The sequence below is a fragment of the Ammospiza caudacuta genome, chromosome 15 (genome assembly GCF_027887145.1).
Source record: "Ammospiza caudacuta isolate bAmmCau1 chromosome 15, bAmmCau1.pri, whole genome shotgun sequence".
Taxonomy (NCBI): domain Eukaryota; kingdom Metazoa; phylum Chordata; class Aves; order Passeriformes; family Passerellidae; genus Ammospiza; species Ammospiza caudacuta.
In genome coordinates this window covers 12,453,299-12,480,820 of record NC_080607.1, presented here as the reverse complement: position 1 = coordinate 12,480,820, position 27,522 = coordinate 12,453,299, and the positions used below count along the sequence as shown (strand labels likewise).

Below are 27,522 nucleotides of genomic sequence, written 5' to 3'. Positions count from 1 at the left end.
TCTGGAGCTGCCTCTGCCCTTTGTGCCTGCTGGAAAAACACTGGGGAGAGACACGGGGAATCATTGCTGCTCACCCCACATGGCTGCAGCAGGGGAAGGGGCTTCAGGCTTGTCCCCAGCGGGCAGGAGCCACGGCTGGTGGGACCCTGCCCCATTACGGAGCTCTCCACAGCGCTCGCCTTCTTGTAAATAAATGTACAGGTCTGCCCAGAGCCCACAGCTGCATCTGGGGGCTGGGGAGGCTCTGCTCCCACTGGTGGGGCCTGACAGTGGCAGGATAGCTGAGATGAGGATGGGAAGCAGAATCTCATCTCCGTGGTAGAGGGAATGGGTCCGGGCTGTGCCGTGCACAGGGACCACCTGGTACGGCCTGGGCAGGGCTGTGCAGGCACAGTGCCAAGGGTTTCTACACACCCAACAGCTCTGAGCAGCCCGGGGGTATGGGGGAAGGGAGAGTGACTGCATGGATGGGTGGATGCATCAGCTGTCAGTCAGACGTGTCCTCACATCTTCAGCATGTGCCCGTATCGGGTGGGATGCCCAGGCAAGGGCGGGTGGGACCTGGTGTCGCTTTGCCCAGGGGAGCTGTGGCTGGCCCTGAAGTGGTTAAAGCTGCCACAGCCCGGACTCCGGCGGCCGCAGGCGTCCCTCCCAGCCGCTTCCTGCCGGCAGCCTTTGACCGGTTCCTGTCGGTGACCACCCCGCAGGCCTGGACGCCAGCGCAGCCCCATCTGGTTCGAGTTACGCTCCACGGCGGTGACGTCTCCTTCCTGCCTGGCCCCAGGAGCCGCGATCGCCCCGGTCCCGGCCCTGGCCCCGGCCGGCCCCAGGGGCTGCTGGGCCCTGCTGTGGGGTGGCCACGGCGCTTCCAGATGGAGCATCAGCCCCGGACACTGCTGGCACCCTGAGCTGCTGTAGGGGATCGGCTCCTGAGCACTGCCCTGTGTGTGCAGCTCTGCACAGAGGGATGCACAGACACCAGCACATCCCAGTGTGTGGGACCCCCTACCCCACAGCCCAGTTTAGGTTCTCTAGTCCCCTCCTTCCTACCGTGGGACCCTACAGAGACACACACTGGGGCTGGATGAGTGGGGCTGACCCCCATGGAAGTAGCTGTGATCCCATCCTGTGCTCCCAGCTGACAGCTCATGAGCCCCTGAAGCTGCCTGGAGTGAACAGGTCCCACTGGGGCCTAATGCTCCTGGTCCAGCCCAGGCCACCATAGCCTGGTCCATCCCTTATGTGTGGGGTCCTCATCACGCCCAGGGGTGCAGTCTGGATGTGCACACGTGTGCCCTCAGCATCCATGCATGGAGCACACACATTCCCCAGGCACCCCGTCCCTGTGGCTCCCACCCTGCCTGCAGAAACGAGAAACAAACACTCCCCAGGCAGTGCAGGGAGGGAAGGGCAGCGGGCAGAGCTCCGGCAGCGGCAGCAGCAGCAGGTTCGCCCCGTGACCGAGCGCAGCGAGTCCCGTTCGCGGCACGGCCCGGGATGGGAGCGGGCGAGCGGGCGGGGAACCGGGGCCACCCACAGCGAGCCGGGAGCGAGCCAGGGAGGAGCAGAGCCGGGAGAACAGCGGGTCCGTGACCGGCAGTCGGGGTGAGGGCGGGCAAGGGGAGCACGGGTAGAGCGCACGGCTCTGATCCTCACTCCCGGACGGTGCAGGACGCGAGTGCCCATCCCCAGCGGCTGCTGCAGCCTGGGGACAGCGGGACACACCGCATTTCTCCCAGCACAGGGAGCCCATCGGGGCACAGCGTGGGGCCCGGGCCGTGCGTTCCCAGCCGCGGCGGGCGATGGGCCCGGCCACGCTGCGTGGGAACCAGACGGCCCCGGGCACGGCTGCGGCGCTCGCTTCCTCCCGCGCCCCCGGGGACCGGCGAAGGAGGGGGCTGAGGTCAGCCGCGCTCGCCGCCCGCCGCTCCGGAGACGCCAGCATGATGTAGGCGCTCAAATATTGTTTTCCACTGGGCAGGGGAAAAAAAAGCGAGTAAAGAGAGGCCCAGGGCTGAGTGGCGGTCCCCGATGATGAAGGGCGGCCCCCCTGCCCTGCCCGGGGCTGGGACGCAGCCATGGCCCAGCAGCAGCGTCTGGGGGCTGATAAGAGAGCTGACGTGGTGCTCCCGGTCCCCGAGTGACGGCAGCGCTCCTTCGGGCCAGCACGGCCCCCGCAGGGACCCCCGAGACTGGCCAAACTGGAGTCCCCCCGGCCTCAGGGATCTGGGGGGCTTTGACACAAAATTGGTCCTCACATCAGCACGGAGAGCCCCTGCTAGCCCTGTGTCTATCCTGGGGCTGGCTGTGCCATCGGGTCTGGGTGTTGCCGCTCCTGGAGAGCTCCCTCTAACACGGATGGGGGGTGCAAGCACAGCCCCCCACTTTGCCAGCATCACTCTGGCCCCACTCCTGTGCTCAGAGATGCTGACTCAGGTGTCCCAGTGCTGTGTGGGAAGGGGCTGGTGGCCAGGCCCTATCTTAGGGCTGTGTGGGGACCCTGCCCACTGCAGTGTCCACCATTTGGGCCAGTTGGGGCACATCCCTGTGCCCAGCCCAGTGAGAGCAGCGGTGACTCAGCTGGTGCCTCTCCACTGGCAGCCACCCTGCATGATTCAGGTCACAGGAATCCACTTTCCTGGCTGTTCCCATCAGAGCTGCAGCCCCTGGCACAGCCCATCTTTGGGGCTGCCCTTCTCTCAGGGTCTGCAGGGACTGGTTGGAATTCCAGCCAAGCACTGACACAGCCACAAGCAAGGACAGGGAGGGGAGGGAGCCCTGTCCCCCCCCATAGCAGAGCCTCCACACTGTGCCACAGCCCCTGGTGACTCCCTGCAGTCTCTCTGGGTCCATTTGCAGGGCCACACACTGAGGCTGGTGCCACTTGTGCCACGTGTGACATCCTGTGAAAAACCAGGACCTTGGAGCGGTCCCAGGCCCAGGGAGGTGGCAGTGGGGCTCCACTGGCGGATAACTTCTGCTGCAGCTCATCCCCCTGACCCCCAGGGACAAAGTTCCCTCGTACTGCCATGGGATGGCACTTCAGGGGCTCCTGGCTCCACAAAGTGGCAGAACCTTGTCCCCAGCATCTCCCTGGGACACAGGACTGGGGTGTAGGTGCCCTGACCCAGGCCATGCCCTGTCCCCACATGGCCTCACCATCCAGTCAGTGATCACTGATGGAGGGACTGGTGGGGATGGCACCTGTGTTCCCCAGCCAGCACCTGAGCTGGGGCTGAGCGTCCCCAGCTTGGCCCTGCCCACTGCCCACCTCGAATGGGGCACAGAGACCACAGAGGCAGCGTTGGGGAACGTTGCTTTATTAGGAGCTGGGTTGTGCCGGGGTGGGGAGTCCCTCACTCGAAGAAGAACATGCCGGGTGTGCGGTAGAGGCAGGGAGGCAGCCCCAGGGGGTACCCATTACCCCCCTGCAGTGGGATCGTGGTCCCTGGCCCCCAGGGCTCCTTCTGCTCACCTGCCCGCGGCCCCACGGCCCCGAAGGGCGGCTGCCGGGGGGCGCTGGAGGCCGGGGGTGCCGCGGCCAGGAGATGCTCCAGCGCTGCTCCGCAGGGCCGCTCCTTGACGCAGAAGCTCAACGCCTGCACCCGGCACTGGTAGCTGCTCCCCAGCGCCTCGGGGCCCGGCCGGCTGAAGGAGCCGAACACGGGCAGGTGGGGCTGCGTGTAGCCCTCTCCCTCCAGGAAGCAGGATGGGGGCGGCTTGCCCGTGCCCAGGAGGCTGCCAGGGAACGCAGATGGCACCTGCCCGAACGGCTGGCACGGCCCCAACCCATGGGCAGCCAGCTCCTTGCCCTCCAGCTGCTCTGGGGGGGTGTCTGGGGTGGCCGGCGAGTCCTGCGGAGGGTCCCTGTGCTGGGCGGGCAGCAGGGCGGGCAGCAGGGCAGGGTGCGGCTGCTGCTGGGCCGGGCGCTCGCTGGGCAGTGGGTACTGACCTGGCCGGGGCAGCTGCAGCGCCGCCGGGAGCCCCCCGAAGACAGTGTCCCTGGGCGGGCGGCTCTCGGGGGCCGAGAGGAGCGGCCCCTTGGGCTGTGCCGCCTCCGGCAGGTACAGGCACGGCTGCCTGGCCTTGGGCGGCTGACGGCGGGCCCAGGGCTCGGCGCACCCCGGCAGCCCGGCACCCTCCGGGAGAGCGGCAGGGCTGGGCAGGCGTCCTGCGGCCGGCGGCGAGCTGTAGCCCCCGTCTGCCTTGCCCTCCTCCGGCAGCGGGGCAGCGGGCAGCCCTTGCCCAGGCTGCCTGGGGGTCTTCCCGCGCCCCTCGTCCCCCTCAGCGCCCGGCCCATCCCGGACACCCTTCTTCCTGGTGAAGCGCCGGCGGCGCCGCAGGAAGCTGCCGTTCTCGAACATGTTGTAGCAGTCGGGGTCGAGGGTCCAGTAGTTGCCCTTTCCCGGCTTCTTGTCGTCACGGGGCACCTTGACGAAGCACTCGTTGAGGGAGAGGTTGTGGCGGATGCTGTTCTGCCAGCCCTGCTTGTTGTCGCGGTAGAAGGTGAAGCGGCCCATGATGTAGCGGTAGATGCCGCTGAGGGTGATGCGCTGCTCGGGCGCGCTCTGGATGGCCATGGTGATGAGGGCGATGTAGCTGTAGGGTGGCTTGGTGGCCTCGGCGCTGGGGAAGGGGCCGCCAGCCGGCTCAGGGGCCGGGGGGCTGCGCAGCGCCGCGTCGCCGACGGGGAGGTCCGGCTGCATCCTCCGTGCCGGCCCCGCCGCTCCGGCTCCGCCGCTGGTCCCGCTCCGCGCTGCCGCACGGCCCCGGCACGGCCCGTTAAAACCCGCGGCCGGCGAGGGGGCGGCGGGCCCCTCCTCTGAGGGGCCGCCCAGGGCGGAGCAGGACTCTGCCGTCCAGCACTGGTCCCTGCGGACAAACAGACGGATGCGCCGCCAAGACCTGCGGCCGGCAGCCAGTGGCCCCGCGGTTGGCACGGCCGCGGCCTCCCCAGGGCAGAGGCGGGCACAGCCCCCGGCTCCCCCGGCCCCTTTCCCACGGAAGGTTCCCACGAGCTGGTTCTCATCCTGCCCTGCTCACGGTGAGCAGCCGGGCTCTGGCTGGGCCTGGAGTGAGGGATGTTGGCAGGATTGAGGTGCTGCCTGCCCTCAGATGCCCCTCTGCCCCTTGCCCACCCCAGTGCCTCAGCCCCTGCCCCCAGCCCGGCCTTGTGCTGGATCCTGTGCCAGGTCTCTCTGTATTGCCAGGTCCCTGCATTGTTCCCAAAACTCTGGGCACAGCACAGGCCCCAGGAGCCCCATCACACCGTTCATCAGTGTAAACTGAGACACAGGTGGTGACTGCCTTTGGGACAGCCCTCTGTGTTGCCAGGTCAGCAGAGCAGCTAACAGGCGTCTTGCTGCCGCCTTCACCCCTGCCAGGAGGTTGGGACAGGGGGCAGGACAGGTCTGGAACCAGTGCTAGGGCAGGGAGTTGTCTCATGCTGTGGCTGAGCTGGCTTTGCCCATCTGAGGCTGTCTGGACTCAGCTTCCCCAGCCACCCATGCTCTGCTTGGACCAGCACCAGCCCCCCACCCCAGAGCCAGCCCCCAACACCCATACGAAAACACAACCTTTATTTCTAAGGTTTGCAACAGCGAGTCCTGGCAGTGCAAGGTGCAAGGACAGAGCCAGGTCTGCCCTGGCTTGCTGAATAGGCACACAACAAACCCCACCTGGGAGACTCCTGGGGAATAAATACAGCAATCACAGGGGCAGCAGCACCTGCCCACCCAGCTAACATCTGTCCTTGTTTGGTCCTGCACGCTGAGCACCCTGAGCACTCTGCCTTGGGACATGCAGCTGGAATGGAGCCATGGGGCTCAGAGCCTCCCACTCTGAGACTTTATGGCAACTGGGCTCTCCTCTCCCACCCAGCTCAGGGCTGGCAGAGCTGTTTGAGGACGTGGAGAACGTGGCTGGAGGTGCCAGGGGCACAGGGCTGCGGGGAATTGCAGAGCAGGGTTGGCCTCAAGCGCTGGGCGTGATGGAAGAGCTCCCGAGCGAACACCGGCTCCACCTGCAGAGGCACAGAACGACAGAGGATGGGCACAGGTCCGTGTCCCTGCCTGGCAATGGTCCCTGGGCCTGGCTCAGGGGTCACCAGCCCCAGTGGGAACTCACGTGAGCCATGATGAGCTTCTGGAAGGGGTGCCCAGCCCTGGTGGGGTATTCCTCCCCGAAGCACAGGTAGATCTGGTACTGAGGCAGGAGCTGCCCGTTGCTCAGGTACTCCCGCACCTCTGCAAGACACCAACCCTGTCAGGGGTCACCAGGCCCTCACAGCCCCCATCAGCCACAGCAGGGCAGGACCTGCCCTTCTCCCCAAGGGATCGGGGTGTCCCAGGCACTTACGCTGGATGTACTGCTGCGTGTCCAGCAGCTTGTAAGTCCTCTCCCTCTCCAGCTTGTTGGGCCAGTTCCTGTGCGGGGCCAGGGGCCCCTTCCAGTACACCCTGCCCTGGCACTGGCGCTTCATGAAGACCCCCTCAGGTGCCACCCAGAGCAGCACCCCGCGCTCCAGGTGGGGCAGGAGCCTCTCCAGCACTTTGGTCATGCAGGCCACGCGGCCGTGGCCGCTGAGCACCTGCGGGGGGGGGAACTGGATCTGCTCCATGCAGGAGGGGCCGTAGAGGCGCTCACTGTCGGCGGGCACGGCGCTGGTGGTGATGCGGCAGCCCTCGGCCGTGCGCGTGGTCACCTCCTTCACCAGCACGTCGCAGTAGTACAGGCGGATGTGCAGCCAGCAGTCTGGGGCAAAGGGAGGGTGAGCTCATGGGCAGTCTGGGCTGGTGGGGTCACCCACGGCATTGCCTGCAGCATGGCACCTACCTGAATTGTTGACATCCTCCACAGGGAGGTAGGATTGGGGTCCGGGAAGAAGCTGGCCATGGGTTGGGTTCCAGCCATAGAAGACTCCCCTGACAAGGCACCCTGGACCAGGGCAGAGATGAGGTGGTAAAAGGACATGGACAGTTACCCCAAGGGCTCCCAGGCACTCTACTGGCCCAAGCCCCTGGGCCCACACTTCCCACTGTGTTTGCTCATTATTGGGCCTCATGATATCCCCTAAGGGAATGGCTTTGCTGGGGTAGGGTGGGAGCCCTCAGCTCCTACCTCAATCCCCACAGGTGTTCCCTGCACGAGCGACAGGAGAGCAGGATCCTGGCAGAAGCCCTCCCTGCCCCCAGCCCCATCCCACCGAGAGGGACCCTCCTCACCTCGCTCGGTGGGGTGGCCAGAGAGCCAGGGCTGTGGAGAGACATGGGCACTCTCCAGCATGTCCTTCTGGCTTTCCTCCTTCTTCGGACTCCCTGCAGTGCTGCCCTGGGGGTAGGAGCAGCTTTGGTGAGGGCTGAGCTGGCACTGGGGGATCCTGAGCCAGCTCCTTCCTCTACCATGGACCCCATAAGCCAGCAGATCCCCCCGCTGGGTCTGGCAGTGCGGGGCACAGGGGGCCCTCTCTGAAGCCCCCGTGGGACAAATGCAGGCAGTGTGCAGGCAGGGGAGCAGCTGATGGGTGAGGCGGGGATTTGAGGGTCCCACCTTCGCCCCTGCCTGGATGGCACAGGGCAGGCTCACCTGCTGGTCCTCACTGCCTGGGGACTGTGTGTCACTGTCCTCTGCAGAGAGCAAGAAAGAACGGGTGAACCCCTGGCAAACGGCAGCAACAGCCCCAGGGAAGACAGCTGGCTGTCAAAGGAGTGGGGAGGAAGGGTAATGGCTGTGGGGCACGGGGCTTGTACAGGCAGGGTTCAGGTATGTTCAGCTATCAACCCCACATCAGGCACAGGAGGAGGGACGGCAGGGACGTACCTGCATCACAGGCTCTGTCAGTCACGATCTGGTACACCTTGTAAGGCTCGGAGATGTCCAGCTGGCTCCGCTCGGGCACCTCCTGGAAGTCGGTGCTCTTGTTGAGGGCGCAGCGCAGCCGCGTCTTCCAGGTGGAGGGGTCGGCCTTGTCCGTCCCTTCGTGGTACTTCCCCTTGTAGATGGCCCAAGCCTGAGGCACAGAGGGACAGAGGGTGCCCTGTGCTGTGGGGGTGCCACAACCTGACCCCAGCTCGGCTGTCCAAGGGGGTCCAGCGGGGTGGGGGAGCCGGGGCTGTGTCTCCTGGGGGACTGCAGGGAGCTGGGTGCTGCGGGGGCGCCGGGGGAGCACACCGAGAGCCCCGGGAGGGTGCAGGGAGCTGGGCGGTGCGTGCCAGGGGTGTGCATGGAGCCAAATCCCAGCGCTGCGCACAGAGCCAGGTCACGGAGAGCCCTGGAGGTGCACATGGAGCTCGGCTGCACAGGTGAGCGGGGTGAGCGGTGCCGGGGAGCCCCGGGCAATGGGGAGCCCCGGGAGCGCATACGGAGCCCGGGGGCCATTCCCAGGGCCCGACGGGGACCGCGGGGAGCCCGGGGTACCTTGAAGAGCGCAGCATCCTCCTGCTGCCGGTAATCCTGCTTGGCCGCGTGCTTCCAGGGGATGCGGAAGAGCGTTTTCTGCCGGTTCTCCCAGCGCAGCCCCGGGTACCGGCCGCTGTCGATCTGCGCGATCAGCCACTCCTTCAGCCGCATGGGCGCCCCCGGCTCCGCCATCGCGGCCCGGCGGCGAAACCGAAAGCGGCTCCGGCTTTCACTTTCCCTTTCCCGGCACACGCCGGAGGTTCTGGCTGCCCCAAGGACGGGGGGGACGGTTCTTAATTTTTTTTTTTCCTCTGCTCCACTTTTCCCCGCACAGCAGCGTCAGATATCCGTGTTCAGGAACAAGCGATGTCGTAACTGACGGTTACAGCAATGGGAAGAGCTGGAGCTCGTTCCTCCGGGTGGGACCCCCAAAAAAGGCATCCCCGAGGTTTCAGATCATCACATTGTGTGCACCCATGTACACCAGTGGTGATTTTAGCCTCTTCCCGTTGTTCACTGGCTCCTGCAGAGGCTCTGGGTGATTGACCCCCACCCCGGGAAGTGCCCTTTGTTAGGCAGAGGGTGGGCGCCCATTCGCGGCTCTTGCCTGGGGCTCCAGCCTCTTCCTGCCGTTCAGAACACAATGTGCAGCTCGCACTGGTAATTTACATACCGAGATACCTGCGCTAGGTGTATTTCTCAACACACGCACCCTGCACTCGCGGGGGGGGGGGAGGGCAGGTACATTGCATCCACGGGAGAGGAAATAAGGCATCAGATGCTTCCCCTAAAACTGTCAGGTCTCCCACACTCTGCCCGAAGGGGACAAGGGACTCTACTCCCTTTACTTCGTGCGTTGGGGACCCAGCCGGGCACATCCCAGCTCCAGGGGCTGCGTCCTCCCATGGAACCAGCTGCTCACTCCATGGGTGTGGGGAGCTGCAGGGAGCTGCAGCAAGAGCACGGGGTTTCCAGGGTGGTGTGAACGGTCACATGTCCCCATCTCTCAAATCTCTCCTCTGCTCTACTGCTCACATCTGCCTCGTGGGTCTCTGAATGCCAAGTCGAACGGGAAACGGGTGGGAAAGGTGGATGAGCTGTGCCAAGGGCTGCAGGGACCGGGGTGGGACAGACACATCCTGCACCAGCTCCCATGGGCCCCCAGCAGGGCACGGGCTGAGTCACTGGGCCACCCTGAGGTGACACTGGTGCTGGTTCCTCTATCACTGCTGCAGAGCTTCATGTCGCTGTGCGGGGAAACCCTGCTCCTCTGCCCGGCTGCTGCCCCCCAAGTCTCCTTTTGCAGTCACCCAGGTCTCCTTTCCTGCTCTGAGTCAGAGAAAGTCACCTCCGGCCGAGAGGAGGAGTGAAGTTCCTGAGAGCTGCTGGGGCTGCTAAGTCTCCAAATGAATAATCCGTGGCAGAGAGCCCAGTGCTGGGCTTTCCCAGAGGATGTGAGGACAGGGCACAGCCACGTGGCGCAGAGGGCGCATGGGGCCACATGGGGTGTGCGAGCGAGCCCCACTGGCAGGATTTTCTCTCCTTACTGAGCCTGCCCGGGACCCCTTTGTTGCAATGCGAAGCCCAGGCACCACCTGCGCCCTCCCTCCGGGCGAGCTGTGGCGCCACGTTCTGGGAAAAGGGCCTGGGAACTGAGGGACAGAGAATCCACATCTCCCCTTTGTGCCTTGGGAAGCAGCGCTGCGGCAAGGAGTCACTGCACGGCCTCCCAGCGGCTTGGCTGATTACATCCAAGGCCGGCAGATAATCGCAGCCGCCGGCTCGTTTGTCAGCCCAGCCCGCCGGGATCAGTTTTATCGGCGGGGATTTCATGTGCTGTGGCAGCCGCCCGCTGACGCAGGACCCGCGGGATCCAATTACCCGGGCATCAGCGGGGAGCTCAGGAGCCACATTCCCCACTGTGTATTCCTCACCCAGCTTCTCCCTTCCTGGGGAAGGTGAAGCTGCTTAACCCTTACACTTTTCATGCCAAAATGAGCTTCAAAAGGCAGTCAAACATTAACTCGTAGCTAACCCTGCCCTTGCCCGGGTTTTTCCAAGCTGTGTAAATCAGATCTGCCAAAATAAATACATTCTGCTGTGCTGTGGAGCTGGGCTGGAGAGCCCTGTGGGGTTTACTGTGGGAACAGGGGAATCTCTGGGTGCAAACACCTTGGCATAAGGTGTCCCAGTGTGAGAGGGTGCAGCTGTGTATGGGGCACACATCCATCCCAGATGTGCATGGGGCACACATCCATCCCAGAGGTGCGATCCTGGGCTGCAGGGCTTCCACCCTGCTGGGGGATGAAGAGGCCAAAGGGTGCTGGGGAGCCTGGCCTGGGGCCTAGGGAGGGTAGAGGAGCCTGGGAGGAACTGGAAGGAGAGTGGGACCCCATGGCAGATGGTGCAGGAGCAGTGAAGGATGATGAACCCCTGGTAGAGCTCCCAGTCTGCCTGGGTGACCCCAAGGCAGCACCCAGCCCAGCAGGCAGATGCTGGCAGCAGGAAGGAACCTTGTTATTGAGGCTCTGTCTCCTGGGGGATCCCTTCTCCCTAGAAGAGGAGGGGCAGGATGAGGGGTATCCCAGAAACATGCTGTGAGTCCCAACAGGGACAATGCTGATGACCCAGCTGGGCATCCTCACAATTTTTCCCACCTGGGACTCTGCTCCAGGAAAAGTTGTAAATGTGAGAGGTTTGGGGCCTGTGATACTCAGCTGGTGCCAGGCTCCCAGCACCTGGAGGAGCCTGCAGAGTCGTGGACCTTGTGCTCCCGGATCCAGTGAGTGGAGAGGCTAAAGTGAAACAGGCTCCAGGTGAGCTCCCACCTGTTGCTCCCAGCCTCTCCTGGAGCAGAGCTTGTCCCCTGAGAGCCCTGCCCTGCCACTCACATTTCTGGCCTCCCTTGTCACCTTCCCACAAGGCAGCATGATGAGCCCTGTCCCGGCATGCTGGTGTCCCCAGCCCACTCCAGAGAGTGTCCAGCAGCACAGCAGCAGCTCCAGACAGTCCCATGCTGGGACCTTCCCCCTTGGCATCCCTGTTTCAACCTGGCCATCACAGAAGAGTCAGACCACAGAGAAGGGTATTTATTACTGGGGAACATATAAAGTCTTTAAGCAAAATGGCTTAAGGCTCTGCTCTAGTGAGGTCTGGCCAGGTTAAATGCTTGGTTCCCACCTGTTACAGATTGTGCCCTGGGATAGGTGGGAATGGGGTGCAATGGATTCCTAAAGCTACAGTGCTTGCTCAGGGCTTGTGCTTGGCCAGTCTGGAGCTGGACCCTTGCCTGGAAGCCTGTGTGGTGGCATTACCTGCTGGCACACTGGTGTGTCCCTACTCTGCAGCCACCAGGACGCTGGGAGCTTGTGCTGCTGGTGGGAAAACTGCTCTGAGGGGAGCACCGGCTCTCCTGTGCACCCTGAGGCCATGCAGTGGGTACCCAAGTGCTAAAGCTGTTGCTGGTAACACCTGGGCACTGGCCTGTGGCAGAAGAGACCCCCTCTGTGTTCTGCCCCAAGCAGGAGCCTGCAGTGACCCAGGGACAGAGATCTGTGTCCCCAGCACACTGGATGTGAAGAAGATGAGCCCAGCATGTGCTGCAAAGCCCAACAGCGTCCATGAAACCTGCCCAGAGAGAGGGTGGCATGTTCCCACCCCAGAAGAGAAGAAGGAGCTGGGCTTTGTGCAGGTTCCGGCCCAGTGCTCCCTGTCCCACTGTGTTGCATCTCCTTCATCTCTCCCAGGCTGGTGGGTGATGCTCACTGCTCTCCCCTGGCCTGGGTCACTTCAGACAAGCCGGGATGCAGGAGAACGTCCTCTTCACCCGCAGCAGGAAGGGACTTGTGCTCCTCATGTCTCTGGCTCTTGGGACCAGTCCTTGCACAGCTCCCTCTGTTCTGGACGTTCCTTCTCTCCCTGCTGGCAGCAAGGCCTTTATTTCTTCCTCATCATTGAAAGGGGACATCCCATACTTCTGCTTCAGATGCCTGCGGACCTGGAGAAGGAGCAAGAAGTAAAATATAATGCTGGTTTACAAGGGCAAGTCCAGCAAGGGGAGCAGGGAAGAAACCGAGTCCCCTGAGGACTTGTCCTTGCTCTGAGGCCCACGGCAGGCTCAGCCACGGAGCAGGGCACAGGTGGCAGAGGTGAGTCCCACCTTGCGGGCTGCGCTGCCGCTGAACTCGGCCAGCTGCTGCCTGAAGCCGGGGTTGGGGTTGGCCACGGGCCGGATGGCTCGGATGGCATCCAGCACCTCCTGGCAGCTCAGCTCCGTCACAACCATCACGTAGGCAACCACCACCGTGGTGCTGCGGGAGATGCCAGCCAGGCTGACAAGGGAAAGTGCAGAAGGGCTGGCGTTAGTGGCACACCCTGACCCCATGCTTGCCTCCTCCTCCACCCCTGCGCCTCAGATATTTCAGTTCCTCTTCTCCAAGGACTTGCTCTCCCGGAGGGCTGAGACCTTCCAAGGTCCTGGCCATGAGTGCCTATAAATACCCACTCCTCTACAGGGAATGGGAGCAGCAGCCACTGCCTGGCTGCCTGCCCCAAACCCCGCTCATCCCATGCACTCAGCTGCAGCAAAAAGCTGCCCTGGCTCCAGGACTGCCTGGATCCTGCTGGGTTTGAGTCACAAGCCACAGCCAAGGGTGGATCCTGGGTGGGTCCATTGGCACAGAGCCCTCTGGCACAGGCTGGCTCTGATCTGAAGTGAGGGGCTGGGGGCTGTATCTGCTGAGCTGGGGGACACAGCAGCAGGCACAGGGGAAGCATTACCAGTGGACGAGGCAGTTCCCTCCATGCAGGCGACACTGATGGATAAAACTGATGCATTCCTTGAAGTGCCTCTTGCTAGCAGGAAAAATAAACCAGACAGAATGAGAACTTCAGGGGTGGAACAGCATTTTTAGCTGCAGGCAGAACAGCCCTGTATGCTTGAGTTGTTTTAGGGGATCTACCAGCCACTGCTGAGACCTGAACTGTTTATTCCCAGGGAAAGGTGGATTTGCCAGCTCATTCTGTGCTGGGGACACAGAAGGGGACACTGTGCTGGGGATGCACGGGGCTGCCCTGTGACTTGTGTGACTCATGCTGGGGCAATGGGATGCTGGCTGCTTGAATCTCCAGCCACGCCTGTGCTCTTGGCTGGCTCCATGCCCTTTATGTGCTCTCCCCTCTCCAGACACTTCCTGGGGGGATACTTGCTGCCCCTCTCCATGGGAGCTGCAGAGTGGCTGCCCCTCACCTCACCCCAGGGCTCACACCCTCACAGCAGCCACTGAACTGGGATGCTGTTGGGGTCAAGGGAAGCTCCCCTGCACTGTGGCATCACATCTCTAGCCTGTGGGTCATTGTGCTTGAGGAGCTGGAGGGAGTTGGAGCACATGGAGGGCTTGAGAAGCTGTGAGCCCTCATCCCTGGCCACCCTCCCACCTCCCTGCATGTCCCCACCATGCCCAGGGTACTCACATGTTGGCTTCAGGGGTGTCAGGCAGGGGGATGCGGAGGTAGGTGATGTCCTGGAAGCCAGAACAGGAAGAGGAGAAGCTCAGGTACTGCAGCCAGGGTGTCACACATGGTCAGAGCAGGGCTGGCAGTGCCTGTGCTCCTCCCACAGCTGCCTACAGGGTTTTGCTTCACCCACACTGCACCCCCCTGCATGGGGATGGGGCCACACTCTCCCTGGGGTGAAGGGCAGAGCAAGGGGACACCAGCAGCTCGTGGGAGAGGATGGGAAACAAGAGGAGTCTGGAGAGCTGGAAACTGTTTCCCGTCAGTGTTCAAGGTCGGGTTATAGTCACAAGACAGCCAATTTCCCATGCTGGGGGATGCCCAGCCCCTCTGGGGTCAGGGACCAGGGAGAGGTGTATGTGCCATGGGATTCTCAGAGGGGGAAGGAAGATGCAGCATGGAAGGAGCTGCAGGAACACAGGGTGACATCTGGTGCAGGACCCTACCTTCAGCAAGGGCTGGGGGGATTCATGGATTGAAACAATGTGGGTGATCTTGTTCCTGCTTAGCTGCTCCAGGTCTTTGGCATCTGAAGGATAAAACCAGACACCAACATGTATTCATTTCCCACCCTTCTCTTCCCACAGTGCTCCCACCCTGCCTCTACAGCCAGCCAGCACACCGAGCCTTGCTCCAGCAGATCAACTGCATCCCACCCCCACAGGCAGCAGTGCAGACATGGGCAAACATGGGAACCTGGAATGCCAATCCCATGATCCCAAAGCAGAGGCCTCTCCCTGATCCCTTCTCCTTGCTGTTCATGCTGGTTGAACCATTCCCACCTGCACAGACACACCCTGGGTCAGCAGGTAGTGTCCCTCCTGCCCGTACTTGTCCCCACTTTGGGAGGGGATGTGCCCTGCCCACACCTCCTTGATCAGACACACACACACAGCACTGGGACTTGCTGCAGCCTGAGAGAACTGCTTTATCTTGTGAACTATGGGAGTGGAGCTGCAGCAATTTATTTCATCTCTGATTTTCTGTAGAAACACCTAAGCAGTGATTTGCTGCTCTCTGGTCTGTTCTCTCTGCAGCTGCATGGACAGAAATGGGGTGTCCTTGGCTGTTTGAGGCAATCCCTGCCTCTCACCAATGCCTCAGCATTCTGGATGTGATGCTGGCCTCGAGTCCAGCACAGCAGTTGTTGCACAGGGAGGGGAGCGTGCTTGTCTTGCTGAGCAGCTTCCAAGTGTCTCCCTTTCATGCCACAACCAGCAGATGCACCAAGCATGGCCAGAGAGGAGGGGAAACATTTCCCCATCTCATTCTTTTGGGTTTCTAAACTTTCACGTGCTTTAAAACCTTGGCTCAGGGATCCAGCCCAGGAAGTGCTAACGGCATGATGTGAATTTTAATAGGAGTGAGTCTCAAGGGAGATGCTCTGCAGGGAAGCTGCTCTGTGTGAGGAGGGAGATGGGGACTCACACACCTGCCACCTTCCCATCCGCCTCAGCAGGCAGTGAGAGCGACTGGTGACACTGGAATCGAGGCATACCAGGGCTGGAAAAGCTTCCAGTTGGAGGAGATGCCTCTGTGAGCTCAATGTTGCAGGCCTAGAATCTTGTCACCCTGGATTGCCTGGCAGAGTGATGAGGAGTGCTTGGATGGCATCAGGCCCAGCCCCAGAGCAGAGGCTGCTCACAGGAACCCCCCTGATGGCAGCTGGGTGTCCTTGTCCCTCTGCTCCCAGCAAGCCACAGCCCTCCCAGCCCAACCCAAAGTGCTCCAAGGGGCAAAGGGAGAACACGGCTGCCACTCCAGTGAAATTTCCTTAGTAATTCACACCACTGGTTTTAAACTTGTGCAGCACTTACAGCACGAATCCAGCTGGCAAAGGAGCCATCAGGGAGTCGGGAGCATTATAAATGCTGGTTTGTCATGGCAGATGCCAACACTTGGCCATTAACTGTCCCCTGACAATGAAAATTCCTTAAAATAGTGACTTGGTGTGAAAAGGGGTGACTGTGACTCTGCCTCTAGGAAATTCTCTCCTGAGCGTGGGCATTCCTCTCTGGCCTCTTCTACAGCAGCAAAACTGGGGAGCATTACCCAAAAGTGCCCCAGTCCTGTCCCCTTGCACCCATGTGGCGCCACCAGCTCCTCTGCTCCTGGCAGGGGATCCATATTTCCTCCTTGGCTTCTTTCCCCCATGCATCCCAAGAGCTCAGGGCAGCTGTTAAATAAGGAAAACATGCAGAGGCAGGGGTCTCTGCCTTGCCTTTCCCACAGTGTCTTCACTCCCACTACTGCCAACCCAAACTGGGTGACAGAGCAGAGCAGGCCGTGGGTGCAGGCAGAGCAGGGGGTGCAGGCAGGATGTCAGGCAGCATCTGCAGGCAGGGAGACACCAGCTCAAGCAAGCCCCACTCCCCAGCTGGAGAACACCTCTGCAGCAGCTGGGTTCCACTCACCAACGAAGTTCCCAAGGTAGAGGCCAGGAAGGATCTGTGGGACAGAAGGGGAAGTGGCAATGTGAGCAGTGACCTTGTGCTGCGGTGCCCACTGTGCTGGGAAGCACTCACCTTGGCTGGAGGAGCCAAAGTTCTGGCATTGACATGACCATCCAGCCCTGGAGCAGGAATGCTGCTGGGGCAGCTGGAGCTGTGCATTCCCAGGGCTGCCACTGCCCTGGCATCCAGGATGTGGCCCTGGCACCTTCAACCACCTGGCACTGCACTCTCATGGGTGCTGGCAGCCAGACACAGCTTTTTTATTGCTCCTCTTGTTTATCATCAATTAGTCCTCCGCTGGGGTTTACTACCTGAGCTCAGCAAGTTGCATACACCTTTGTACAGCCTTGGACTATACCCATGACCTGTGCAAGCCCTGCTGCTCGAGGGATGGGAAAGCAACAGGCACAGAGAAGCTTGTAGGGGATGTAGCTGTCCCCCTCCCAGCCCTGAGCTGTGCTCCCCTCACTCTGCATTGCAGGAAGCCCATTTCTCACAGCTCAGGCACAGATTGCTCTGGACACCATGCTTTCAGTTCATTTCCCCTGGGCAATTCCATTTCTTGTGATGAAAAGATAATTACTTGACAAGGCCTCTGTTAACAGCACTGCAGATGCAGAAGCAGGACACCTTGCAAACCTTGTCAGCCAGAGCTATTTTATATTCCCCCTCACTCCCAAGCTGGGCAGTGAGTTCAATCCTGTATCCAGCCAGTTCTCTGCCAGTTTCTCCCTGCAGCAATATTTGGTGCTCAGGGCAGGTGGAGGTGATTTTCACCAGCACAGCTGGACTCACACTTGTCTCACAGCTCACATTTGGAAACGTTTCTCTCGATTGAACAGCTTAAAGAAGGGTTTGTTGGGTTGTTTTTATTGTGATTCCTGCGATTTTAGATCAATTTCCTATCGACGGGGTGCCTTTAACTCACAGCTGCGGCACTGAGAGGAGCGGGTGGGAGAGCGCCAGTTAGCAAGGGCAGCTCCCAAGGGCAGGACACTGAACCATGAATAAACAGCATGTGCCTGTCCCCAGCACCCTGCTGACCCGCTCCCCAGAGGAGAAAACGGGGCAGCACATAAATAAAATAGTGCCCATCCCCTCTGCCCCATGACGCCGAGCCCCACGCACAGCCCAGCCCCGCTGAGCAGGGGGTGCAGGACCACCAGGCTGGGGGTCATAGAGGGCTCACAGCGTGCGCTTGGCGCTGGTTCCTGGGGATTAAAGGTGTTGGGAAAAGTTCCCCCCTTCCTTGAAGGAACTCGCTGTGACCCCCTTCCCTCCACCTCCCCGAGCAGCTGTCAGCTGTCCCAGCGCAGTGTCCCTGCCTGTTTCACCTCCGGTGTTGCTCTGCCGGCAGATAAACAAACAAACAAACAAACAAACAAAGAGCCGAGCCCTGTGCGGGACGCGGTGCCGGCAGGTGAAACGCCGCTTGGCAGCCGCCAGGTAAGGGTCTCCCACCTCCGGCACCGGCCGAGCCGCCCGGGCATGGCCGAACTGCAGAGCAGCCGCCCCAGCGCTTCCCGTTACCTGGCTCATGCCGTTCCCCATGGCCGACGGCGGGCGCCGGGGGTGGGGACGGGACGCGGCTGTCCTTGTCCCCAACGCTGCCGTCCTCCCCGTGCCCGGGCGCAGCTGCCGTCCCCGCTGCCTGGTCGGGTTTCCGTCATGAAGAGCTTGGCTCCCCCGGGGTCGCTGCTCGCTCCCAGCGCGGCCGGGCCGGGCCGGTGGCTGTGCCGGGGCAGAGGGCACCGCGGCCGCCGTTCTCCGCGGCTGCTGCCGAGGCCCTTCCCCGGCTGCTCCGGCGCTGCCGCGCACCGGCTGCTGCCTGGCCGGGAGCAGACAAAGGAGGAGAAACTCCCCCCCTGCGCCGTGGCGTGGGAGCACGGGGCCGCGCTGGCTGCTGCCTGTCGCCGCTGCCCGCGGCCGCACAAGGCTGCACTGTTGGGAGAAGAACAAAACCTTTGTCCTGCTTCATCAAGGAAGGTCTGTGCGGCCACGCGGCGAAGCGCCCGGCAGGATGCCCACCCCTGCCCACGCCGTGCCCACCCCTGCATGCACCATACCTATCCCTGCCCTGCCCGCAGCGTGCCCACCCCTGCCTGCGCCACACCGCTCCCTGCCCTGCCCGTGCCCACCTGCAGCCAGGTGCCGCAGGATCCCTGTCCTGCCCGGGGAGCTGCAGGAGTGTCTTGGGGACTTCGCAGGGCCGCAGGATGGGCAGTGCCAGCGAGGAGCAGGGCTCAGGGTTCCCCAGCAGCGCCTGTGGCCGGCTGCCCGCAGGGAGGGTCAGCGCGGGGGTCGCGGGGCCGGGACAGGCCGGGGATCAGGCCGGGGCCGCGGCGGCCGTGTGGGGGTGCGGGTGCCCAGAGCGCCCCCTGGCGCTCAGCAGCGCCGTTGCCATGGGGACGGGCGCGGGCTCTGGCGGCCTCAGGGGCGGGCGGGGAGCGGGGGTCGCGGCCCGGCTCGGAGCGGGGCCCGCAGCGTTCCCGGTGAGCTCCTGGTTCTGTATCCCAATTCCTGCACGTCCCCGGGGCAGCATGTTAAGCCCCATATGCTCTGTGTACAGGTGAGGGCAAGGATAGTCCCCGCTCCCCAAGCTTCCCACCGTGTATGGGGAGTATGGCTGGTATCTATGGGCAGGTTTGAATGCTACAGGCATAATTAATTAATTATGGTGAAAAAGATTTCTGAGAGCATGGAGTCCAACCTAGCACTGAACACCACCTTGTCAACCAGACCAGGGCACTGGGTGCTATTCTCAGTCTTTCCTTAAACACCTCCAGGGATGGTGATTCCAGCGTCTCCCTGGGCAGCCAATTCCAATGTACAAACACCGACAGCCCTGTCCTCTCCTGGGCACTGTCTCCTGCAGCACAGTGGCTGAGCAGGATGTGATCCCACCAAGGAGCCTTAGCCCTCGCCAGGTGTGGATTTGAGCAGCCTGCTCTAGTGGAAGGTGTGCCTGCCCATGGAAAGGGGGTGGAATGGGAAGAGCTTTTAAGGTCCCTCCCAACCCAAGCCAGTCTGTGACTCTGTGGAGGGAGGTTGACGGTGGTGTGTAACACTGGGTTGACCTGCAGTGGTTCAGCAGTGCTGTGGCTGAGCTGCTGCAGGGTTGCTGTGGGCATCTGCCTGCCCTGGAGAGAGGGATGCTGGCTGCACAGGAAAGCTACAGCAGAAATGGTGGAACATGGACTGTAAGACTTGCTCTGTCCTAGCCCCCACTGTTCATGCAGAGAGACAGAAAATTGAAATTGATCCTCTTCCTCCACAAAGAAAAAGCAGTGGTATCCATATTTATTTATTTTTCCTCTCAGAATATGTGGTGCAGTTGTTCCCCAGAAGCTTCTCAAGGGCAATTAAAGCAAGTCATACTGTGGGAGCATTTGTTATGCTGAATCTTGTATTTTTCTTTCTACCCAGCTGAGTCAGAACAGCTGCTTAGCAAAGGATCAGAAGAGTTTTCAGAAGCAGTTAGAAAGGGAAGCAGGAAAGCCTGAGGCAAGAAAACGAGCCTTTATTCTGAAGACCCTCAAAATGCCTTCAGACTACTATTTGTTTGTGGAAGAACTTTGCAAGAACCCTGGCATCACTTGGGTTATGAAACTGGTAAGTGTGTGCTCTCCCAAGGAAAGTGAGAGATGAATGGATGCCTTCGTTCTTCAGAGAGAGAGGAAAATATGCAGGAAACCCACAGGAAGAATTGGGCAGAGCAAGGTAACATGGAGCAGTGCTCCTGGCCAGGTTTCTGATCAACATGTACCACCAAAACACTGCTTCTTGTGTAAGAGTTTATTTCAGCAGCCAAAAGTCAGCTCAGTTTATTTGTAGAACCAAAGTTAACTCAGTGGTGAAGGTATAAAGTGCGGAGCTCTGTGTGGAGGAACAGACTGCTCCCAGGGGTTCTGGCTGAGTTCATGCTCTGAAACATTTCAGTTCAGCTGCAGGTGTGCAAGAAGGTGGGGGTGTGTGCAGGACAGGTGGCTAATTGGGCTTCTGGTTAACGAGCATTAGGGCAGCCCCCAAAGGTGGAACTGTGAAAACATCTGTTTGGATTTAGGGAAATCCCACGGTGTTAGATGTCAAGTCTGGTGTAAACTTACTGGGTGGAATTCCACCCTGAGACTGTGAAGAGATTACAGGAGGCTCCATTATCACAGAAGCCCAGAATGGTTTGGGTTGGGTTGGAGGGGATCTTAAAGTTCATGTCCTTCTACCCCACTGCCATGGGCAGAAACAACTTCTACTAGACCAGGTTGCTCAAAGCCCAGCCCAATCTGGCCTTAAACACTTCCAGGAAGGAAGGGATATCCATTACCAGTCTGGGGTGGATTTGGTTGGCATTAACTTCTCTCTGCCCTGCAGGTAGGGAAGGGCAGCTTTATGCTCTGAGCCATTTTTGTCCCCCCAAACCTGGAGCTGTGCTGAACACCACAGCTTCCACTTCAGCCAGTGGTCTGTGGATTGAGGAAAAATTGTGTTTCCCTTAGAAATTCTGACGATATAATGTGACACTGAGAAATGCCTTGCCTGTGCCAGAAGATCCAAGCCATTTAACATCCTAAGTGTTGTGTGGTGCATAATTAAAAACACACCCCTGCAAGTGAGCAGTCCCTCTGTTTTGTGCAGCAGGTCTGGTGAGGAGGCTGGGACAGGAGGATTTGTCTTACCCTTGTGAGAAGTGACTGGGAGGTAATTATGCAAACTAACTCGTGAATTACAACCAGGAGGATAGCAGCTAGTGATTATCTAACTCTACAAATGGGAAGTGTTAATTGGCAACAAAACCCTTATATTAAGCTGATTTTCTGCCCCACAACCTCAATTAACATGGTAAATAACCACAACACAGTAAATAAGGATATGTGAAAAGCCTGTGATTACTGAAATTATACCAACAACTTAAATAGATTGTGGCTGACCTTAAAACTTGCAGGCAAGTAAAAATAAACTCCATGTTGCTCCTTCTGTTGGTCTGTGCTCTGAAGCAGCCCCGTGTTGTGATGTCCTGGGCTGCCCATTCCCACACTCAAGAGGCAGCAGTAGGGCAGGATGTGCCCAGTGCCACATCCTGGGGCTGGAGAAAGCTGTACCTGGGCAGCAATGTGGGAGTTGTGCTCCTTGGGGGCCTTATCAGGGCCACTCTTTACCCTCGTCTATGCAATGTGCAGCCTAGGCTGATTTCAGAATTTTTCTGCTCATTTGCCACAGTTCCCCAACACCCTTTTTGTCTTTCCTGTTTAATTAAGTTCTTCTGTAACATACACAAATTTAAAATGGGACTTAAAATTCCCAACAACATATGTTGCGTTACGTGTATTTCTGGAAGCGTGTGACAGAGTTTGTTTATTTGGTGCTGTGGGAGTTCCCCATAGGCTGCCTGCTCTGCCTTTCCTCCAGGAATCCTCCAAACACAAACATGAGGGGGTTTTTGTTGAATCTCCCTGCCCCCATAACCTTAAATAAACATGCTTGCACACGAGCAGCTGATGAATCAGGTTATGCAGGTCTTCTGCAGTGAAGTTCTGGAAAACTGCAGGAAATGTTAACTAAAAGCCACTAAGTCTGCTCTCCCATCTGTAGGTTGGCAAGTCACAAGGTGGGGAATGTTCCTGAAAACTGAAATGTATAATTGATTGAAGAAGGTGAGAATGACTGTCTTTTCTTTGGGAATATCCAACAGGCATTTTGTTCTTTTGCTCTTTTTTCATCCTCTCCTTCTGCCAGTGCTTGGTCTGTTCTCTCATGCTGCCCTCCTGCCGTATTCCTTCACCATTCTCCAGGGTAACAATAAAGGTTTTTACAATGGATTTTCCCAAATGGTTGGACAATTCCTTTGGGATCTGATTTTTTACACTTTATGTGCATATTTATATATAAACTTCCAATCTTGAGTATATCTAACACTAGGCAGCAACTGGATTTTATGATAGATAGATAGATAGATAGATAGATAGATAGATAGATAGATAGATAGAATGTACACATCTTTTATAATATATTTATGCTATACATTCTTTGGGTGATCCTGCACAGGTCAGGAGTTGGACTTAGATCCTTGTAGGTCCCTTTCAACTCAGGATTTTCCAAGATTCCAGGAGGGTAAGAAAAGGACTGTGCAGTTCTACTGCTTGCTATTAGATGCATCAGATGAACCTTGTCACTTCCAACTCCTGCAAACACCTACAGGACTCGGCTGGCCCGTCACTGCTGCAGTCACCCTGTCTCTCTCCAGTCCTTTTTCATTGGAAAAGTGGTGTCATCGGATCACTGGAAATGTCAGTTTGACAAAGCAGCTCAGAGCAAAGCTGAAATGTCACTCCTGGTTTTACTGTTGGTGGTTGAATTTTGGCAGCCTTTCTTCTTCCTTGGGTTCACAGAATGTAAGGACAGGGTGATTCATGGGAGAGAACTATTTGATTTTCAACGTGTCACAGTTGCTGCTGTATTGAGTTTGATAGCTTTCATTTGATTAACACATCTTCCCAAAAGTTATGCCACCTCAATTTGATGGTTTAGGAGACAGAAAAATCCATCAGTTCTCTCTGTGAAAGTTCAGCAGAGTTCACACTCACTCTAAATGATCAAAAGCCTTTCCAGAGTACAAGGTGCAGAGTACCCTACCCTTGGGGGAGGGTGTGCCAAGGTTTGCAGCCATGGTGATGTGAAGATCTTGTTCCAAGCCCCCTGCCATGGGCAGACACATCTTCCATTAAAGCAGGTAGCTCCAAACCCCATCCAACCTGGCCTTGAGCACTTCCAGGGATGGGTGTTAGCACCCACCTTTGAGTGGTAACTGAGGTTCTTGTGAATAAATCCCTTGGGGTGAATTAGAGTGAAACAACCCTGAATGACCAAGGTACATATATGAGGCAGGTTTGTTTTAAAACAGCTTAAAAGGAAGCATACAGCTGTTTTGATTATTTTATATAAAAATATAAAAGTGAAAACATAAGAGAAAGAAAAAAAAAAAGAAAGAACAATAAAAGATAGGGGAGAGGAAAAATATCACTACCCAGGTATCCAGTGATGAGATTTGGTCAGTGCAGTTTCGCTGTTTGTGGTCACAGTTCTTCACCTATTAGGAGCCCACACACAACAAAGACTTCCATGGGTTAAATGCATTCAGTTTTAGGGGAAAGGCCTCAATACCTCCCTTGGGTGGGAGTTTACACTGTCACATGAAGCTGTGCCTTATAGGGAGGGCGGAAATTGGCATGACACCAAACATTAACCCACCTCTGCAGGATCTGCTTCTTATCTGCCTTTTCACTTATCTGATGCAATAACACTTTGTCAAGTGGGTTATCTGGGAAACAGTAGATGCAGGGGTCAACCAATTTATCTAAGCAAACTTTGTTTTTTCCCAAGGAGGTGTTCACAGCTTCTCTGGGCAACTTGTGCCAGTGACTCACCTTAAAGTACAGCACTAGCTCAGGGCAGTTGTTCTTTCCTTTTCCATTACTTTGTTGATTACTTCTGATTTTTACTACTTTTTGTCAGATAGCATCATGCAGTGTTGGATTTCAGCTCAGATGGCTGAAAACTGGGAAAATAGTTAGGGACAGACAGGGAAAATAATTAATTGTCACTGGGCCACAGAGGACTGTCAGAATGAGAATTGCATATTTGCTTGTTCAGTGTCTGTTTGTTTTGGATCTTTATTTCAGCCCAGATGTTCCTGTCACAAACATGGCAGCACAAAACCTGCACCTGACTGCTCCTGGCCAGGGAGGGGACATGCTGCCTGCAGGCTATTCCCTGCTGCTGGCTGTGGCATCTCTGGCAGGTGCAGGTGAGCTGCCACGTGTGCTGCAGCCACCTCAGTGTGCTGCCTCTTCTCCTGACACACAGCCAGGTGATTTCCTTGGTAGCAGCTTTAGGCATGAGGCTGGGCCAGCCTTCTGCTTTAATGTCACTTTGTGCATCTATAATGTAGATCTTTTTTACTTTAAACTCAGTAATGTTCTGGTTAGTGCACTCCTGAGAGGTAGATGTAGCTTAGCCCTTCCTTTCTGAGGCCTCAGAGGGACAGCAAGGCTGGCATTGCTGCACACAGCTGTCACTGTTAAGCTGCCTCTCTCAAGAGGTGGCAGCTGAGGGAGAGAGAGAGGGAGGATGGAAGGAAAAAAATAGGTTGTCAGATTCCTCATGAATCTGAGAATGGTGTTTGAGCATAATGGAGGATAGTGTTGAACATCCCATTTTAAGGGCTGCTCCCTTCTATAAATCTCTCTTTTCAGTAGGGAAAGGTGAGGTTTTGCAGTACCCTGATAGCAGAAGGGGATGTCAACTGCTGCTGGGGAACTTCTGATGGAGACCTGGGTGCAGGTTTTCTTCTGTAGGTGCATAGCAGTTAACCCTGGAGAATTTAACTGCTGAGTGTGGCTGGTGGCCCCAACCTTCTGGTCCCTGGCCTTTCACTCAGAATTCTTGCTGGGCTGTGGAGATTATGATTGAAAATAAATCACATGGACTAAATGTGTGGTCTCTGTTGGGAATGACTTTGTGTAATTGTTTGGATGTCTCAGGGCTGCAGGTGGGTGATCAAGCAATTTGGACAGAGCTTGACTCCTAAGTGTGGGGCTCATTGTAGGCTCTCATTGTGGATATGGACAAGCATTTTCATCCAGTGTTCAGAAGGGGATTAGCAGTGACAAATGCTACTTTGAGCTCCTGGGCTGTGATGTCCCACCCCACCAGAATCTGAAACCCTCAATGTGTTCTTAAGCAGACAAGGGATTATAGTGTCAGGTCACCCTGGTACAGCGGTGTCTTGTGATGCTTTCACACCTTGCAGGGAGGGGTTTGCAGGCTGAATGAGCTGGTGTGGTGCAGCAAGTGAGATGTACAGCTGTGTGAACTGGTTACATGAAGGAAGCTGCCACCTGGAAGGATATAGCTGCTTTTAACCAGAGCATCAGACTTCAGCTGGGTGCAGCACCATATAACTCTCTGATCTCTAGCCCTGTTTTGTGAAACCCTGCCAACTTGGCTATTTCTGGAAGATGGTTCCCTCCAAGTACCAGCAAATCACAAGTATCAGAGCACTTGCCAGAGATAGAGGGTTATGATCATCTTTCCTGCTTAAGTGTCCCACAGCAGTGCCCCATCAGCACTGATAAACTTCCCCCAGAGTGGTTTGGCTGCCAGCAATGAACACCACCAGGTCCATGGTGCACTGAGATGCAGGCCAGGAACTGAGGCCACTTAACAACAAAAAGCCCTTTTAAAACAGAATTTTACTCTGTGGGTTTTGTTTGTTTTTTTTTAACACAGGTTTTCTCCCTAGTTAAGTGAAAAATATTTATCATGAAATTCAGCTGAAATTCTCTGAAATTTATCTGCTACATTCGCAACCCAAGTATTGCAACAGCAGGAACCTGAGAACGCAACTGATTTGTCATTACAAGAGTTGAGAGAAGCAGAAACAGCAAATAGCACTACAAAAATGACAAGCAGAAATATCATTATTATTCTTTCAGTCTTAGTCATGTAAAGACCAAGCAGAAGCATAGGCAAGGCAATTTCCCTTAGAGGTGACTTATGTTGATGGTGCTCTCCTATGAAATGTCTCTAATTTAACTCCTCCTTCTAACAAGATGTGGTCACTGGTGTTACTTGTTACAGCACTGTGTCCTGTCAGCCCAGTATTTCACATGGTGCCACTGGGGACAGTTTTATTTCAAATGAACAAATAAATTAAGCTCATTTCTGGTCTGGGATAGCTCTAATGTACACAATCTACTATGTTCACAGCCTCAAACAAAATTACTGCTAAGGCAGCCTGCAGGTAAAGGGCCAAAGTAACTTCAGTTAGTCAGGAAAGAAATTTATTGGAATAAAAGTCCTTGATCACATCATCACAGTGCTGCTGGGCTCTGAGAGAGATATCTGAACACTCTGCTGGGAACCTGTTCCCTGCAGACACCCACATCTGTAATTAAAAAGGGTTAATGCTCATTCTGTGAATCTTCCTCAGCACTTACTGCTTCAGCATGATTTTCTTTTCACTTTTCTTTCTGGAAGCCAAAGGGATTTTTTTTTTCTTTAGTATCATCAAGAACAGGAATAGAAACTTTGCAACAAGCTCAGAATGTTCTTTGGCTCAGCACATGGGAAAGAGATTTAGGGTTGGATTTCCTATTGCTTCACACTCACTCCTGCCTGCTAGCAGGGTAATGATTTTGTGGGCAGGCATTTTTCTTAATGAGCCATTGGCAAAACTGCCTGTTTCTCCCTAATTTACTGTCATATCTCCTCAGCTGGGTTCTGGAGGTAAACACTTCACCTTCCCTCACTGCCAGCTGCCAGCCTGACTCTGAACTCGAGTTCATCTTCTGAAAGACTCACTTTGCATTGTGAACAGGGAGAGCAGGGGGTAAAGATGTTTATCACTTTCTGAGGGGTTTTATTACACTGTTTGGGATGGATGGTCTGGTTCCATGATTTTCTTGGCAACTGATCATAATCCTCTAACCTTCATTGTGACTAAATGACGAATATCCAGAAGCAGAGCAAAGTAAGGAGGCAGGTTGCCCCTTCAGAGTGGGAAAACAAGGCAGCACGGGGCTGCCAAGGGACTGGAGCCCGTGTTGGAGCCAGGACTTGCACAAGAGCTCTCTGTCAGAGGTCCTTGTGCACTGTGCCTCCCACTCATGCTGCTGCTGGAGCACTCTGTTCCCAGCAGCTGGTCCTGCAGCACTTTGTCATTGACTACACAACCCCAGATATTAATAGCAGAGAGATGTCCCCTGCTTTCAGCTGTTCAGCTGTGTCCCTGCTTTTCTGGGAGCTGATTCCTGCATGCAGCTGGGGTATTGTCACTGCTCAGGTACTTCAGTCCATCAGTTTGATGCCACAAACTGACAGGGAAGGAGCAGCATGGTGACCTGGGCTGGAATGACAGGCCTGTCAGCAGAGGGGGAGATCTGGGTGTTCTGTGAATGAGAACATCATGGCAAGCTCACATTTAGGTACAGAACTCATCCAGTGTGTATTGCTGGGTCCTGAAGCTGTTGGTACAGGAGGGGAATGCACATCTTCACTGGGGAACAAGAAGGGGTGTGTGAGCTCTTATGGAATTAGGAGACCAAAAGGACCAAATGTTTTCCAAAAATGACTCTCTGCAGTCACTGTGGTGACTGTTTATTGG

General features: G+C 57.3%; 2 protein-coding genes across 2 annotated transcripts; both read right to left on the bottom strand.

Annotated features, from left to right (window-relative positions):
* Positions 1-3,356: 3,356 nt before the first annotated feature.
* On the bottom strand, positions 3,357-4,751 carry FOXS1 (forkhead box S1). Its single transcript, XM_058814932.1, has one exon. It carries the CDS (start codon positions 4,704-4,706, stop codon positions 3,357-3,359), a length of 1,350 nt encoding a protein of 449 aa, XP_058670915.1. The 5' UTR covers positions 4,707-4,751.
* Positions 4,752-5,562: 811 nt separating this feature from the next.
* On the bottom strand, positions 5,563-18,675 carry DUSP15 (dual specificity phosphatase 15). The gene is made up of 19 exons (XM_058814551.1): positions 18,503-18,675; positions 17,895-18,305; positions 16,326-16,359; positions 14,358-14,440; positions 13,870-13,919; positions 13,177-13,251; positions 12,557-12,728; positions 12,186-12,394; positions 11,136-11,192; positions 10,147-10,249; positions 9,246-9,346; positions 8,416-8,659; positions 7,819-8,008; positions 7,585-7,625; positions 7,224-7,329; positions 6,835-6,936; positions 6,358-6,753; positions 6,127-6,245; positions 5,563-6,022 (listed from the first exon to the last, which is right to left on the bottom strand). The coding sequence occupies exons 2-19, from the start codon at positions 17,913-17,915 to the stop codon at positions 5,882-5,884; spliced, it is 2,244 nt and encodes a 747-aa protein (XP_058670534.1). The 5' UTR covers positions 17,916-18,305; positions 18,503-18,675; the 3' UTR covers positions 5,563-5,881.
* Positions 18,676-27,522: the final 8,847 nt, after the last annotated feature.